Raw genomic sequence first — 18,670 nt, forward strand, 5'->3', positions numbered from 1 at the left:
CCATACTACCTATGTGTGTCTCTTCACAGTCCATAAGGTGTATTTTTATCTATTTTTATCTGATTCTACTGCTTGCATCAGTTACCTGATGTGGAATAAAGTTCCATGTTTACTGTGGCTGTAGTTGTCTGTGCTGGACAGAGATTAAAGGAGGGACAACAGAGTGAGGCCGCCTCATGCTGCTGCCTTTGACTCCTATCATCTGATCATGAATGCCTGGACTAGAGTAGGGACTCTCCTCTCCAAGCAAACATGGTTATCTGTAAAGACAAGTTACCCTCTCACCCCGTTCCAATGTCTCACAGTCATTTGCTGTCCCTGAGCAGAACGACAGATGTAACAGAGAGGGAGAGTTTGTGCGTGAGCATGTGTGTATGCGCAACTGATAACTTGTACGGGGATAATGTGTGTGACTTACAGCTTACAGTCTCTCTTCTCCTCCCTCAGCAGGAGTAGGTTCTCACTGTAGAGCTGTCCAGACGCTGCACTGCTAAAGGGCCAACTGTAGGGGGAGACAGAGACCCGTCAGTTAGTCACCTAGCTTCAACACCCAGAGTGGGCCCAGGGTCAGTAGATAATGCTATCCAACTTACTTTATGCCCATAACAACTGACACAGGATCAGCTCCCATTGCCCACTGTGAGAGGGACAAACAAATGAGAGAGACATACAAAACTGACTCTAAACCAGTTGATAAGGGCTAGGGGTACAGTAGACCATACTGTGGATACAACACTGCACACACACGCACCACACATGGGAAAGAGGTTAGTCAAAATGTCAGCTAGCAAAGCCAAGGCACATTGCATCGCACACTCAGAGGAGGAGTGCACGTGGCCATTTTGAGTGAATCACACCTCGTACAGGAACAAGTCTGTTAATGTCATCACCACCACAGACCAGGGACCACAGATAGAGGCAGATACAGGAAGGCAGCTCGATTACACTGGGGACAGAGTGTTAGAGAAGAATTCTGGTCAAAACCTGCAATTGGATGTCAGCGATAGACTTACTTGTATCAGAAGTTGCGTCCATAATTCTGGAGTGAGTTCTGGCATAATGCAGCCTGCTGTACTACAGACCAGCTGTAACTCACTGGGCCACAATCACAGACGCAAGTTTCAATACATCTCTCGTCCCCTTGAAAACGTGAACATTTTGACCAGCATCCTCTTTTAACAACAGGGCGAGGAGCGACACAAACCGGCAACTGTAAAACATCCATCTTTCCATCATAAATCTTTATTACAGGGCAACTAACATAGCTCAACTAACGTAGCTCAACTAACGTAGCTCAACTAACGTAGCTCAACTAACGTAGCTCAGCTAACGTAGCTCAGCTAACGTAGCTCAGCTAACGTAGCTCAGCTAACGTAGCTCAACTAACGTAGCTCAACTAACGTAGCTCAACTAACGTAGCTCAACTAACATATGTATAGGGGATTCATTGCTTTAACTTCAAGGGTACAGCAGCAGAGGCTGCAACTACCAACTACTGTACAAATAACAGTAACCTGAGTAACAATTACTTGACACACAACATGTCTACTATAACAAACTGACAACCTTGACAAACAAATGGCCACCCTTGTAGTTGGCATCAGGGGCAGAACGAAACAGAGGAACAGAGCAGTAGAGGTAGAGAGAGAAGACAGTTGGAGAAGAGAGGAGGTACGGTAGGGTGGACAGCAGGAACCGGGGAGTTTTGGGGGGCGTAAAGGCACACAGGCCAACAGCAGGCCACATGGTATAGCTCCAGTATATCTGACCTTGAAACCAGTCCAAATACATGTCGTCAGGACTGTCATCCAGCGCCTCATAGAGCACTGCACACAGAGCAGCATTCCCAGAGCAGAGAAAATACAGGTATAGTCAGGACTGTCATCCAGCGCCTCATAGAGCACTGCACACAGAGCAGCATTCCCAGAGCAGAGAAAATACAGGTATAGTCAGCAACATGCTCCATCCACACACCGATAGACGAGAGAGAGTGTGATGGGGAGAGAGCTCCAAGTAAAGAGAGGGGCAAGAGGACCCCCCAAACTCTAACACAGAAATGAAATGCATCCAGGTACAATCTTAATCAAATATATTTTGTGGCAGCTAGTCATGTTTGTAAGTGTTTGATGAGTGCAATTTTACCATGAAACTTGGCATTTTTAGCAATTCACATTCATCCATGCTAAGTATCCTAAACTGAAGGCTCTAGTTTAATAGTTAGGTCTACTTTGTGGGGGTCTGTGGGGGAGCTCACCTTCGGGGGGTAGCCTACGGGAGTGTGAGCCGGTGGTGACGCGGAAGCCAGCGGGGAGGGTCTCTGCCGAGCCGGGCATCATACTGATCCCGTGGACGTCCCGCGGGGGGAACTGCCTCCTCCACGACGGCCCCCGGAGGTCATTATCTTCATACTGACGGACAGACACACAGACAGAGACAGGTTAGGGATTGAGTTTAGAGATGGCAGCCATTATCTTATCACCAAATAAACTGGTCTGAGAACAGCTTGTGTCTGCATATACAGTAGTGTTTATAGTAGCTAACAAATATTACTAATTGACCAAGGCCTTATATTTATAACTCAAACCAAGACAATATGAGAGACAAATGAGTGACGGGTGGATCGGGTGGGAAGTGGAAACTGAGGACAGGTCTGAGGTGCAGTGAGAAGGTGGAAAACAGAGTAATGATTGACAACAAACCCAGGTGTGTGTGTCTATCTGCCACGGCCCATCACCCATGGTAACAGCAGGGCTAGCTGTCCGGGTGACAGGAGTCACTCACCTCGTCCAGTCGTCTCTCAGTGCCCAGGGCTAGCAGGTTATTGTATTCCCTCTCCAGAATCTGACGTGCCTGGGGAGAGGAAGGGTAAATAGGTCTTATTAGGTACATTTGAAATGGAAGTTGTAGGTCTCTGTATTTGGGTCTCCAGACGCTTTCAATCATTTTGATACCAAGCTAGAGTGCCAGACCAGTTGACCTACTGGTCTGGCACTCAGGGTATTATTAGACCTGTTTGAGATGGAAAGACTGAGAAATGAAAGATGTGTTTGAAGTGTACTTCTAATGATGATCCTCTAAATCATTTATTCTGTCCTGAAAATCAAAAAAATAAACAATTGAAAACACTTTAATTTAACATCATAATTCACTTGCTTTTAAAGAGACAAGACTACGGACACGGACTCTTGGAATGAAGACGTTAATGTCTTCCTCTTATGGTATGGTTGCGCTAGTATATTATGCATCGCCCTCTTGTGGCGTAACTATGCAATAGCGTGATGCAGGGCAGAGGGATCTGACCTGAGTGCTTTGGTTGGGGATCTGGATGAGCAGCGCCAGGCTGGTGTGGTCAAAGTTGTCGTCGAGGGCGACCAGGGCCCCGTGCACGCCGCTCTCCAGCAGGATGTTGGCATAGTCCTTTAGACCGATGCTCTGGACCCAGCGAATCACCCGCTCGTTGCTCCACACCAGCACGTCTGGGGCACACAGACATGTTATTACAGTAAACACAACATGGGTGTTTGGCCACAGACACAGAATATTTCCATGTCTGGTTACATGATGAAGAAAACTATATTTCACAATAGAATGCAATACATACTGTAAAGTAAGTGCGCTTCCACAAGTATTATTTGCCTTAGCAGATTACTAACGAGATTGTAATTAGACACTACTAGATATATTTTAGCTTAAAGGTCTTCATAATCGTTCCGTGAGCAGTCTTTAAAGAAAAAAGTCCAGCCAAAAACGATATTTTGGTATTTGTTTCATTAGTCCATTGCTGACAGTCCCAAAATGTTATGCTTGTCACCAATCAACTTTTGAAGATACTGTATATAACTTTCAAAATACAGAAATCATCCCCATATGATGGATTTTGCATCATATGATCCTGCATTTTGCGTCATATGATACTAAATGCATCATACGGGGATGATTTCTGTGTTTTGAAAGTTACATATCTTAAAAATTTGATTGCTGACAAGCAAAACATTTTGGGACTATGTCAACAATGGACTAATGAAACCAAATACCAAAAGATAGTTTTTGGGTGGAATTTTCCTTTTAGTACCTCTCATTTCATGCTGGCTGTGCTCTCTGCGTCGCTCCAGCTCTTTCCTGTCATAGTTGAGCTTCTTCAGACCCATGATACCATACTGCAAACTCGTCCTACAGACATGGGAACATTAGAAAAGCCATTTTTAGAATGACAGACACAATAATATTTTGCACTTATTACCACAAAATGAGACTAAACACTAAACTTTCTGATCAAATCCTACATCATGCAGGAGGAGGGCAGGTGTACCTGTGAAAGCTGTCCACCATTTTGAGATGCACCCGGAGGTCCTTCTTGGTGAGGTGATCCAGCATGCGGGCATCCACCAGGCACTCCATGAAGTAGCTGCGGTACTGAGGTAGTCCTAGACTGGGCAACCACTCGTTCCCTATCCACTCATGGTTCATGTCACCATACGCTAGAGTCTGACAATAATGACAAGGAAACAATTACATACCGTAGCCCATTGTTCATCTGTAAACAATTTTGATGAAGTTTAAAAGTAGCCACATAGACAACTCGGGTGTATGCCTAGTTAAACAAAGGTTAAATAAAAATAAAATAAAAATAGAATCATAAAACTAGAGTAGAGAGAACGCAAATCCTTTACCTGCGCCCAGCTCCCCTCCTCGGACTCCCCGGACCTCTGTCATTGGTCAGGCATGGAAAAGAAACAGTAGCAATACGCATGAGAACATAATAGCAACAGGTCACTGGACTTCATCTACAGTCCAATAGTCTCTACTTTAGCATCAGAGGCTGTTGACTTGCTCAAGCCAGAGCAAAGGCCTCAGAACGTACAGCAAAGTTCTCCCTCGCATATATTCCCCTAACAAACTATTCCAATCTAAAAGTAGAGCTCCATCTAAATATGTATGAAAAATCACTATTCGAGGGAGAGAAAGTGGCCCGTGGGATTTATCTGCAATCTGAGAAGGGAGAATGATTTCCCTCCTTTAGCGTGAGAACTGAACTGGCCCCATGGGATAGTAACACAGTTATCCCTTTAGTCCTGGCCTGGGCTGAGCTGCTGCCAGATTACATTTGATTTGGAGATGGGCGCTGCTGCCACATTAGGCCAATCCAACCCCATTTGCACAAAACGCCTGGGACAAATGAGAGCCTTTTTTTCCGTGGTTCGCCCTCCGTAAAATGGTACTGAGTTGGCTATTAGCCTCATTGTGCATGACATGCAGGCTGTATTAGAGGCAGGGAGAACAGTGGAACAAAGAATAACCTTTATGTTCAAGCTCAAAGACATCCATTATTACATGTACAGTATAGTACATAGCTGTCCGTGTCCTAGGGATTGACACGAATGACACCTGCAGTGACTAATAATCCTGCAAGCTTCAATCTTGAGACAGAACCAATTGGTTTTAAATGAACATGTTCGGAATATACTGTATCAATTAGCAGACCTGTATCTGATGTAGCTTCTTACACCGCTCTTGTAAGGTGAATCCTATGTACAATCAGCTGATCATTGTCAGGTTTAAAAGGATGACATTGCTAATGGAAAAAAATAGCATTATGTCTTGACATGTGCTGTATCTAATAAACATCTGGCTGAAACGTACCATAAACACGGGTAATATAGGGTAACTACAGTATGGTACCCAAGGGCAATGCAGCTCCCTGAACCATAACAGTAACACCAACACATACTGGTAAATATAGGGCAGTGCACCAGTCATTCCAATTAAAAAGCCTTCTTTACACACTATAATGAAAGGGAGAACTGAGAATGGATGTGATCTGATGCAGTCTAACCACATTATCAACAAACCTACTGTTATTCAATCTCCCTACACTTCAAATCCTATAGGGGGAAAAATATTTTTTATTGTCACATACACCAGATGGGTGCAGTGAAATGTGTTGTTTTACAGGGTCAGCCATAGTAGTACTCACCCCTGGAGCAAATCAGGGTGAAGTGCCTTACACAAGGGCACAATGACAGATTTTTCACCTTGTCGGCTCGGGTATTCGAACCAGTGACATTTTGGTTACTGGCCCAATGCTCTAACTGCTAGGCTACCTGCCGCCCAGTCCTCAGTACAGGCCTCAGTAAAGCAGCCATTGACAGGTCTCAACATTGCAGTGAAAGCAAGAAAAGAGGGAACCAGAGAGAGGAAGTGAGTGAGAGCAGAGAAGAGGTAAAAGGAGAGGAAGGACTAACCGTTTTCGAGGAGGGTGCTGCGAGGGTCTCCATTTCCTCGTGGGTCACCCATACATTGCCTGACGGCTAGGAGTGCGGTGCCCAAGAGAAGACAGCAGCAGCAGCAGTAGTCCGCCAGGAGGGGCAAGCAGTATTAAAGAAGAAGAGCAGCACCACTGTAAGCCAATAGTGTTATAGCATCATGGTCAGATGATGAGCAGGCCCGCCCCTCTGGGGTCAAAGGGCACGCACAGTACACAAACAAACACAGACACAAAAATGATTGAGGTAGAAGATGTCCTTAACCACAGATTTAGGATCAGATACTCTATCCCCATCATAACCTTATCCATTAAAGGGGTGAAATACTATCTGATCCTGTATCAGTGGTATGGGGAAACTTCTGACTTTGGATAGACAAAAACAGCACATTACACAGAAGCAGCCCACCTACACAGGTGCAACACATACGGGCCAAAGGAACACATTTACCATGCATGACAAGACTGGTTCACCATAAACTAGTGTAGTAGTGGATTAGTACAGGGGTTTGGAGCAAACAGACACAAATACAAACATGCATATCCACCTCAGTCTAGTTTGATATACCTCAGTGTACCACACCGTTAAACCCCATTCTAACAGACTCAGTCTAGTTTGATATACCTCAGTGTACCACACCGTTAAACCCCATTCTAACAGACTCAGTCTAGTTTGATATACCTCAGTGTACCACACCGTTAAACCCCATTCTAACAGACTCAGTCTAGTTTGATATACCTCAGTGTACCACACCGTTAAACCCCATTCTAACAGACTCAGTCTAGTTTGATATACCTCAGTGTACCACATGGTTAAACCCCATTCTAACAGACTCAGTCTAGTTTGATATACCTCAGTGTACCACACCGTTAAACCCCTTTCTAACAGACTCAGTCTAGTTTGATATACCTCAGTGTACCACACCGTTAAACCCCATTCTAACAGACTCAGTCTAGTTTGATATACCTCAGTGTACCACACCGTTAAACCCCTTTCTAACAGACTCAGTCTAGTTTGATATACCTCAGTATACAACACTGTTAAACCCCTTTCTAACAGACTCAGTCTAGTTTGATATACCTCAGTGTACAACACTGTTAAACCCCTTTCTAACAGACTCAGTCTAGTTTGATATACCTCAGTGTACCACACCGTTAAACCCCATTCTAACAGACTCAGTCTAGTTTGATATACCTCAGTGTACCACACCGTTAAACCCCATTCTAACAGACTCAGTCTAGTTTGATATACCTCAGTGTACCACACCGTTAAACCCCATTCTAACAGACTCAGTCTAGTTTGATATACCTCAGTGTACCACACCGTTAAACCCCTTTCTAACAGACTCAGTCTAGTTTGATATACCTCAGTGTACCACACCGTTAAACCCCATTCTAACAGACTCAGTCTAGTTTGATATACCTCAGTGTACCACACCGTTAAACCCCATTCTAACAGACTCAGTCTAGTTTGATATACCTCAGTGTACCACACCGTTAAACCCCATTCTAACAGACTCAGTCTAGTTTGATATACCTCAGTGTACCACACCGTTAAACCCCTTTCTAACAGACTCAGTCTAGTTTGATATACCTCAGTGTACCACACCGTTAAACCCCATTCTAACAGACTCAGTCTAGTTTGATATACCTCAGTGTACCACACCGTTAAACCCCATTCTAACAGACTCAGTCTAGTTTGATATACCTCAGTGTACCACACCGTTAAACCCCATTCTAACAGACTCAGTCTAGTTTGATATACCTCAGTGTACCACACCGTTAAACCCCTTTCTAACAGACTCAGTCTAGTTTGATATACCTCAGTGTACCACACCGTTAAACCCCTTTCTAACAGACTCAGTCTAGTTTGATATACCTCAGTGTACAACACCGTTAAACCCCTTTCTAACAGACTCAGTCTAGTTTGATATACCTCAGTGTACCACACCGTTAAACCCCATTCTAACAGACTCAGTCTAGTTTGATATACCTCAGTGTACCACACCGTTAAACCCCATTCTAACAGACTCAGTCTAGTTTGATATACCTCAGTGTACCACACCGTTAAACCCCTTTCTAACAGACTCAGTCTAGTTTGATATACCTCAGTGTACCACACCGTTAAACCCCATTCTAACAGACTCAGTCTAGTTTGATATACCTCAGTGTACCACACCGTTAAACCCCATTCTAACAGACTCAGTCTAGTTTGATATACCTCAGTGTACCACCCATTAAACCCCTTTCTAACAGACTCAGTCTAGTTTGATATACCTCAGTGTACCACACCTTTAAACCCCATTCTAACAGACTCAGTCTAGTTTGATATACCTCAGTGTACAACACTGTTAAACCCCATTCTAACAGACTCAGTCTAGTTTGATATACTTCAGTGTACCACCCATTAAACCCCTTTCTAACAGACTCAGTCTAGTTTGATATACCTCAGTGTACCACACCGTTAAACCCCATTCTAACAGACTCAGTCTAGTTTGATATACCTCAGTGTACCACACCGTTAAACCCCTTTCTAACAGACTCAGTCTAGTTTGATATACCTCAGTGTACCACACCGTTAAACCCCATTCTAACAGACTCAGTCTAGTTTGATATACCTCAGTGTACCACACCGTTAAACCCCATTCTAACAGACTCAGTCTAGTTTGATATACCTCAGTGTACCACACCGTTAAACCCCATTCTAACAGACTCAGTCTAGTTTGATATACCTCAGTGTACCACACCGTTAAACCCCATTCTAACAGACTCAGTCTAGTTTGATATACCTCAGTGTACCACACCGTTAAACCCCATTCTAACAGACTCAGTCTAGTTTGATATACCTCAGTGTACCACACCGTTAAACCCCTTTCTAACAGACTCAGTCTAGTTTGATATACCTCAGTGTACCACACCGTTAAACCCCTTTCTAACAGACTCAGTCTAGTTTGATATACCTCAGTGTACCACACCGTTAAACCCCATTCTAACAGACTCAGTCTAGTTTGATATACCTCAGTGTACCACACCGTTAAACCCCTTTCTAACAGACTCAGTCTAGTTTGATATACCTCAGTGTACCACACCGTTAAACCCCTTTCTAACAGACTCAGTCTAGTTTGATATACCTCAGTGTACAACACTGTTAAACCCCTTTCTAACAGACTCAGTCTAGTTTGATATACCTCAGTGTACCACACCGTTAAACCCCATTCTAACAGACTCAGTCTAGTTTGATATACCTCAGTGTACCACACCGTTAAAACCCCTTTCTAACAGACTCAGTCTAGTTTGATATACCTCAGTGTACCACACCGTTAAACCCCATTCTAACAGACTCAGTCTAGTTTGATATACCTCAGTGTACCACACCGTTAAACCCCATTCTAACAGACTCAGTCTAGTTTGATATACCTCAGTGTACCACACCGTTAAACCCCATTCTAACAGACTCAGTCTAGTTTGATATACCTCAGTGTACCACACCGTTAAACCCCATTCTAACAGACTCAGTCTAGTTTGATATACCTCAGTGTACCACACCGTTAAACCCCTTTCTAACAGACTCAGTCTAGTTTGATATACCTCAGTGTACCACACCGTTAAACCCCATTCTAACAGACTCAGTCTAGTTTGATATACCTCAGTGTACCACACCGTTAAACCCCTTTCTAACAGACTCAGTCTAGTTTGATATACCTCAGTGTACCACACCGTTAAACCCCATTCTAACAGACTCAGTCTAGTTTGATATACCTCAGTGTACCACACCGTTAAACCCCATTCTAACAGACTCAGTCTAGTTTGATATACCTCAGTGTACCACACCGTTAAACCCCTTTCTAACAGACTCAGTCTAGTTTGATATACCTCAGTGTACAACACCGTTAAACCCCTTTCTAACAGACTCAGTCTAGTTTGATATACCTCAGTGTACCACACCGTTAAACCCCATTCTAACAGACTCAGTCTAGTTTGATATACCTCAGTGTACCACACCGTTAAACCCCTTTCTAACAGACTCAGTCTAGTTTGATATACCTCAGTGTACCACACCGTTAAACCCCATTCTAACAGACTCAGTCTAGTTTGATATACCTCAGTGTACCACACCGTTAAACCCCTTTCTAACAGACTCAGTCTAGTTTGATATACCTCAGTGTACCACACCGTTAAACCCCATTCTAACAGACTCAGTCTAGTTTGATATACCTCAGTGTACCACACCGTTAAACCCCATTCTAACAGACTCAGTCTAGTTTGATATACCTCAGTGTACAACACCGTTAAACCCCATTCCAACCCATTTTAATCTGTTGTTGATTCTAATTTTAGCAGCCATGATTGCTGTGCTTTGCAGCCCCACTGGATCATGCTGTCATGACCTAGATAAGAACACTTGAGGGGATGACAATCTCTATTAAAGACACCGTACTAAAGGGCTGCTCATGCATGCCTGTTTCACACTATAGAGCCGAGCCAAGCCCAGCTGTACTGGGCAGCACAGTACGGTTCGGGTCGGCCCCATAGGGTGAATCAGACATCCCTGTCTGTGAGCTTAAAGGCAGCAGAATAACCAGTCCTGTGACTGGTCGAATAAAGAAGTCTGCTCCCAACCCCACATTTCCCCCGTCGGTGTTCTGCTTGTCAGACACTTCCCCTGCATTTACAGGGTTGATTAACCCGGAGTGTAAACTTAAAGTGGCCATTTGGTTCAGAGAGGCAGGGAACTGACCAACAGTCACAGCAGGGGGCACCAGGCCAGCGGGGGGTCTATAGAATCATATTCCCAGAGTTCACTGCTCCTTGATGAAAGATTCATGAGCAGTTTAAGTGTGCGTGTGCGTGTGCGTGTGTGTGTGTGTGTGTGTGTGCGCAAATGTGATAAAGCTACATAGAATAAACAGTTTGTAGCATTAAGCTAAGCAGGTTCCTCAGAGGTTACATGAAATCACCATGACAACTCGGAGCTGTGAAACAGACTGAGGTATAAAATAGCTGCTGGTGTGGTAAATTAGAGTAAATGCTTCAGAGCTGAATTAAGTGCATGAGCTGACTGACACCACTGAGTGATAAACAAGCCGGCCTTAACCGGTTTCCTCCCATTCTCTCCAACATTCAGTTACCAACACAAAGAATAGAGATGCTACACACGTCAGGTTCTCTGACCGTGAAGGCGTTACAATGCAAACTAGCAGAAATAGCTTCTTGGGTGTCTTTACCCTTGAAGACTATACCGTCTGTGTGTATGTATGCGTGCGTGTGTGTGTGTGTATCGGAGTTAAGAATGTGCCGTAAGCTCACTCAAAATGTCACCGGTGGAGCTATGGAATAGGATGCTTTATCTATAGCTCAATGTGTTTGTTGCCAAGCAGGCGGTCACGTGTGTTGGTGTGGTAGAAGAGCCTGGTTAAAGCCCAGTCAGAGGCAGGTTCAGGGAGGCAGCGCTATATGCTAAGCTAACACTGACGGCATGGGTGTGTGTGTGTGTGTGTGTGTGTGTGTGTGTGTGTGTGTGTGTGTGTGTGTGTGTGTGTGTGTGTGTGTGTGTGTGTGTGTGTGTGTGTGTGTGTGTGTCAATGGACACTCACGGTTCTGGAGGTTGGCGGGGCAGATGGACTGGTGAGGGAGACCATCTCCTGGATGGCCAGGCGTAGTTTGAGGCGGTGCAGGGGGTTACTGATGCCGATCTCCCTCTGGATCTCTGTGTCCGACAGGGCAGACATGATGGCACCGCTCTTCACGTTGGCACGACATGCCGCCACGTACCAGGCGGGCATCCCCAGCCACAACTGAAACAGGAGGAAGACCATTTGTGATTTCATGTAAAGTAGCGAGTGAGCTTGTTTTACCAAATTATAGGTGATGTGGTGGGAGAACTTGTCTACCGTCCTTACTTATGGGAGACAAGTTGTGTAGCGCTTCCTTGTTTTAATAAAGATCTACTGAGAAACAGTAGGGGCAGTCATGGTTGAAATGTTCACCTTGTATGTCAAGCATGTTCTTTCATAATTAAATGAGGAAAAACTGAATACAGACATGGGATATTTCAATGAAGACAGAAAATAAACTGTGATGATTCATTGATAGGCAACGCATTCATTTACTTAATGAATACCCATGTTCATATTAAACAACATCACTATGGCCTTTATGAGGTGTAATGTCAAGCAATTACAATCAAACCCATTTGGAATTGATTTAACAGGGAAAAGGTGTGCTGGGGAGAACATGGCATAGTAAATCACAGAGTAGACCTTTACCAACAGGCCTCTGAGGCTTCCACCAAGGTGACATCAAAATCTGGGACATTGTCTCCTATAATATCAGTGAGATCCAGATTCAACACACTGCTGGTCCCATAGGCCCAACGCCAGAGTGTTTCCCAGCTCCACTCTTCCAGTCCCCCCAACAGCCCACAGTGTTGTTATAGCCTGGCACAAACACACCTCATTCAACCCATTTAGGGCTTGATGATCAGTTGACCAGTTGTATCAGGTGTGCTTGTACAGGGCTACAATAAAAATGAGTACTGTTGGGGGTACTGGAGGACTGGAGTTGGGGAAACACTGGATTAGATAATAGACTTAATATAATAAAGCACAAAGAGTAATGTCAGCCGGAAGCGTAATCATTTTATAATAACTCTCGCTAACATGCTGACTACGGCATTGGAGTTCCCCGTGTCGTAATTACAACACAATACATCCAACCATTATGTAACAGCACTGTGTCGTTCCATGTTTTGATTTAAGGAAAGTATCTGGTTTGCATTTCGAAGTGCTGTATTAGAAAGGTTGACCATTAGGTTGAGGTAAGGCATCGGGTAATTGATTTGAAATGTGAAACATCATCAACGGTCAGAGGTTAGAGGATAATGGGTGTCGTATCTCAGGTGAATGCTGAGTGTGCAGACTGGGGAGTCAAGGAGGAATAGACCACCTCACTGGGGGGGAATATTATCTTCTTCACAGAGTGGGACTCTGGCACAGACCTTGTAAATCTATCTCAGAGGCGGGAGGATTGAGAATGGCTCCAGGCCAGAGTAGAGGAGTGCCTACCTCTAGCCAGGCCACCACTGTGGGGCCGTCCCATTGGGCGAAAGGTAAGCCTTTCCTCCTTGCCTCTTCCAACAGCTCGTGCCTGGGGGCGGGAACAGAGACATGGGATTAATGCACTGCACACACACATATACTGAGACACTCACCCCCCTCACACAAGGCACTAGTATTACACCGAGATTTTGTGTGTGTGTTCACTGTACAGTGCCACACACTTTATCTCTCACAGGCCAGAGCTTTCTGAAAGGGCACGACCTTATCATACATCAATCTCTCCACACACACACTGCATGTAAAATGAGTACGCTCTCTCTCTGCCCCAAGCTCTCTCTCTCTGCCTCTATCTCTGTCTGCCTCTCTCTCCCCCCCTCTGCCTCTTTCTCTCTCTTTCTCTCTCTGCCCCTCTCTCCCTCACCATCTGGTCCAGACACACCTTCAAGGGACAGCTAGGGCTGCTGGGCTGCTCACTGAAGCCTGACTTTGATTTGCTAATCTGAAGAACCACAAATCTCCACTTGTCTCTGTGCTGCAGCTGGGAATGTATTACTACTGCTGAGATACTAACCACAGAGAGACTGGGCTTTTTATGCTGACTGCGATACCCTTTTGAGAGTCTTGCTGAATGTATTCTTTCTGGCCATCTTTAAATCGTGTCTGGCGTCTTTATTCACATTCTTAAAAAAAAAAGTAATACTTCATTTGTGTGGCGGTGGAAGTGTTCAATAGGTAAACTAAGATGGTCCGAGTGAAATAGAGAAATGTGTTATTTGTGCTGAGCACCACTTTGAAAGCTGTCCTAAGCACTCCTGCCGCCACACTCAGCTCAGAGTAAATTGCACCTTATCTAGGGAGAGCAGAGGAGAGGAGGTTCTCTTTACTCAGTCATGTACCAGGCAATTTGTAATATGCTGATTCCTGCGACACCAACTCTGTTAGGCAGAGTGAGAGACAGAGAACTGATGAACAGTCTATATAAATGTGTGTTTGGGGTGTGTGTGTGTGTCTCATCTTTATTGCTGTGTGCACACTGCTAACTAATGGAGTTGGGAAGCAGATGGATGGGAGGCCTACGGTGTAGAAAAGAACCGGAGAGGTTACGCGAGAGAGATACCCAACTGTGGAACGCTACTTCCTGAAGACAGTTGATAGTGTCTGGTTGGTCTAAGAGTCTGAATATAGAGAGGGCCTGTTGAGCTGATAAATACATAACTCACACAACATGCTACACACAAAAACAGACTTCTGAAGTTACAATTCCATTCAGTGAACAGAATACTTCATGAGAGCTCTAAGGCAGAAACTAGTTCCTGAGTGCAGCTAAAATGTCTTCCATCTGGAGACATAGTGGCCAACATGAGGCATATGGAGAAAAGGCATGTGACACATTATGTATGTGACTTGGTCAGAGTTGAAGGCCTCAGTGCAGAGAAAGGGCACTTGAATACACCATACAAACACTGAATGGACTGACACACAACATAGGAGATGTGTCCATTGATATCAATCAATTTGTTTCCATTCAATGTCGTGTCAATACAACAGGCATATAGATAGATATGTTCATGTCAGGTTCTTAGGCATGAGATATACATCCACTGAACATAGCTGGGAAAGGAAGGAAACAGTTATGACAAAGAAAATAAAACAACAAGATATGACGCCCCATAACCCGGTATCAGAACCGGTTATATCTCACAGTCACAGATATAGAAACACGCACAAGGAAGGAGGAAGGCATTGGACATTCCAAGTATAAAAATCAACCCCATTAACGGGTGACGCCACACATTCTTTGTCCAGCCATGGATGCAGCCGCCACTGCACTGTGGGGGAGAAACATTTTATACGGTAAATGAAAAGATAGAAAGATCGAAAGGAAGAAAGATAGCTAGAAAGCAAGGGGTCATTAACAGCCATAGAGGGACAGAGTGACGTCAGCTTTGGCACCGGCCATTGGGAGGGGGACAGATGGATGGACAGAGAGGTGGACAGACGGCACAGCGCTGACAATGGAGATGTCCAGGTTTCACACTGTCACAACTTACCCGCTTCTTTAGTCACATGATGAGAGGGAGGGAGGAAGAGTACAAGGAGAGAGAGAGAGGAAGAGAAAGTGACGGGAGACAAAAAGTGCACAAATGTTAATGAGTTAACAGCCCCCCCCTTACCACCTTGCCCCCAAACACACACACGAATGCACAAACACACACACTGCCCATACATGCACGGACACATATTCAAACACACACACACACATGGACGCAGGCACCCACACACACACACACACACACACACACACACACACACACACACACACACACACGCACGCACGCACGCACGCACACACGCACACACACACACACACACACACACACACACACTGCAAAATAGAAACAGTCTCTCATGTAGACATGTTACAAGAGCTTTTCCAAAGACTGACATTAGAACAGTAGAACAACAAGTCAAAGAGTTGGATTGGTTAGCAAAAGAAAAGCCACTTTCTTCTTCTCTTTGGTCGATGCAGCTTTTTACAGCATCGCGTGCAGGCAGACGAAAGATAATGCACTTGGGGCAAGACACCTGCAATGCATTGGTTCACATTCTTCACAGGAACAAACCAGCCAAATGCCAAACATTACCCAACACATCACACATACACAACACATCAGCAATGAACCAATGAACGATCACGATATTGACCAGGCTGAAAATGTCAATGTAAATTCAGCAGGCAGTTCAATAGCATGCACTGGAGGAGAGCATCAAGATGCAAGGCGGTCGGTCCACTTCCTGGAAAACTGGAGAATCGACACAAAATAAAACACACAGTCGTCATCATCATAATACCTTCTATTGATCATCTGTAAGGGTGGGAAAGTTATTGTCATGACAACTCAAAGCTCGCCTACAGAGAACGTATTTGTCATTTGGCACTGACACGGTAGACACATACATCCCCAGTTGAAAGGAGATGAAACTTGCACGAGGGACCCCCCGTGTTTTGTCGTTCATGTGTGGGTTTAAAGGAGGACTATATCTGGAAAACCAAACCAAAAGCATGAACTAAAATCGTAGGCCTACATGTGTGACATGAATAGACTTCTAACCCAATCAATAGTCTGACTGTGTGTTTGGTAAGGGGGGATCCCTGTACGTCTATTGAACGTCTATTCAGGTTCCTGGTCTGTATTGATCCTCTCTCTCTGCTGGAGAGTGAGAGTATTGGAGATGTATCTTCTATCCAGCCACATGTGGAACTGCCTCCTATACAGGGAAAGGACTAATGAAACCCCACAGGGATTCCTCACCAGCCACTGGGATCAAAGGTTGGAAACAAGATAACGATCTCTATTCAGATTTACTATAGACAGACACTGCTGTCTGGCACATAAAAAGGTGTGTGTATCATAACTCTTTACTACAGTAGTGTCATGTACAGTAGATTAACACAGGGGGGTGTTAGTACTGGTGTGGTACATTGCCCAGTGTTTCTAGTGACACAGGTATGATTTATCTCCCACTGGCTGTGATGTGAGCCAATCGAGTATTATTGAGCGCAAGGTTGTTGTTTGTTTGGGGTGAAATGCTGTGGTGGCAGGTTTGATGGGCAGGAGGGGGGTGTTGTGAAAGCTTACTTCTTTTTCAGCCGGCGGTCTTTCTCAGCCTGAGTCCCCAGCTTCCCCACAGCCATGTCCTGACCCAGGTCTGGATCAGACACTCCTGTGAGAGAGGGAGAATGGGACATTACTGCACTGCCTGCATGGCTCATAGAAATCATCCAGTGTAGATGGTATCCAGACAGTACTAGCAAGGAGCCACCCTTATCTCCTCTGAATCTGTACTCAACAGAGAGTTTACGCTTTTTCATAGTCACATTATCTACTTCACACAGATGGGTGATGTTTGGAGGTGATGTTTTGGTGGTGAGGTGGTAAGTAATAACCTCTGTGACAAGTATCATCAAACATAATACAGGCAGGGCCCTCAGATCCTCAAAAAGTTCTACAGCTGCACCGGCGAGAGCATCTTGACTGACTGCATCACTACTTCATATGGCAATTGGGCCAGCACAGTACATCACTGGGGCCAAGCTCCCTGCCATCCAGGATCTCTATATCAGGTAGGTTCAGAGGAAGGCCCCAAAAATGTGGCCTTTGAGACAGCTTCTATCCCAAAGCCACAAGACTGCAAAATAGTCAATTAATGGTACCTGAACTATCTGCACTGACTCTATCTTGCACCGACCCTACGCACACTCACTAGACTACATATACACACCATACACTAGACTATATATACACACCATACACACTCACTAGACTACATATACACACCATACACACTCACTAGACTATATATACACCATACACACTCACTAGACTACATATACACACCATATACACTCACTAGACTACATATACACACCATATACACACTCACTAGACTACATATACACACCATACACACTCACTAGACTATATATACACACCATATACACACTGACTAGACTATATATACAAACCATATACACACTGACTAGACTATATATACACACCATACTCACTAGACTACATATACACACCATATACACACTCACTAGACTACATATACACACCATATACACACTGACTAGACTACATATACACACCATATACACACTCACTAGACTATATATACACACCATATACACACTCACTAGACTATATATACACACCATATACACACTCACTAGACTACATATACACACCATATACACACTGACTAGACTACATATACACACCATATACACACTGACTAGACTATATATACACACCATATACACACTGACTAGACTATATATTCACACCATACACACTCACTAGACTACATATACACACCATATATACACTCACTAGACTATATATACACACCATATACACACTCACTAGACTATATATACAAACCATATACACACTGACTAGACTATATATACAAACCATATACACACTCACTAGACTACATATACACACCATATACACACTGACTAGACTATATATACACACCATATACACACTCACTAGACTACATATACACACCATATACGCACTGACTAGACTATATATACACACCATACACACTCACTAGACTATATATACACACCATACTCACTAGACTACATATACACACCATATACACACTCACTAGACTACATATACACACCATATACACACTGACTAGACTATATATACACACCATACACACTCACTAGACTATATATACACACCATATACACACTCACTAGACTATATATACACACCATATACACACTCACTAGACTATATATACACACCATATATACACTCAC

General features: G+C 44.2%; 1 protein-coding gene across 18 annotated transcripts in view; it reads right to left on the reverse strand.

Annotated features, from left to right (window-relative positions):
• Positions 1-18,670, reverse strand: part of LOC115198986 (liprin-alpha-2) — a 193,938-nt gene that overhangs the window by 1,573 nt on the left and 173,695 nt on the right. For 7 of the 18 annotated variants that reach the window (XR_003879331.1, XR_003879332.1, XR_003879329.1 and 4 more), the window contains 13 exons: positions 16,962-17,046; positions 15,372-15,377; positions 13,327-13,408; positions 11,857-12,057; positions 6,243-6,308; positions 4,671-4,706; positions 4,310-4,485; positions 4,073-4,170; positions 3,301-3,476; positions 2,782-2,850; positions 2,255-2,408; positions 594-1,903; positions 453-502 (listed from right to left, as the gene is read on the reverse strand). Coding sequence is in view for 10 of the 18 variants with exons in the window: in XM_029761458.1 (XP_029617318.1) it covers positions 1,425-1,903; positions 2,255-2,408; positions 2,782-2,850; positions 3,301-3,476; positions 4,073-4,170; positions 4,310-4,485; positions 4,671-4,706; positions 6,243-6,308; positions 11,857-12,057; positions 13,327-13,408; positions 15,372-15,377; positions 16,962-17,046 (1,628 nt within the window). In the remaining 8 variants the exon portion in view is untranslated. Of the gene's footprint in view, positions 1-418; positions 503-574; positions 1,904-2,254; positions 2,409-2,781; positions 2,851-3,300; positions 3,477-4,072; positions 4,171-4,309; positions 4,486-4,670; positions 4,707-6,242; positions 6,309-11,856; positions 12,058-13,326; positions 13,409-15,371; positions 15,378-16,961; positions 17,047-18,670 lie in introns of those variants that run through there. The other 11 variants (XM_029761466.1, XM_029761463.1, XM_029761468.1 and 8 more) reach the window with 9 other exon arrangements.

Source organism: Salmo trutta, chromosome 8, assembly GCF_901001165.1.
Source record: "Salmo trutta chromosome 8, fSalTru1.1, whole genome shotgun sequence".
In the NCBI taxonomy this organism is placed as follows: Eukaryota; Metazoa; Chordata; class Actinopteri; order Salmoniformes; family Salmonidae; genus Salmo; species Salmo trutta.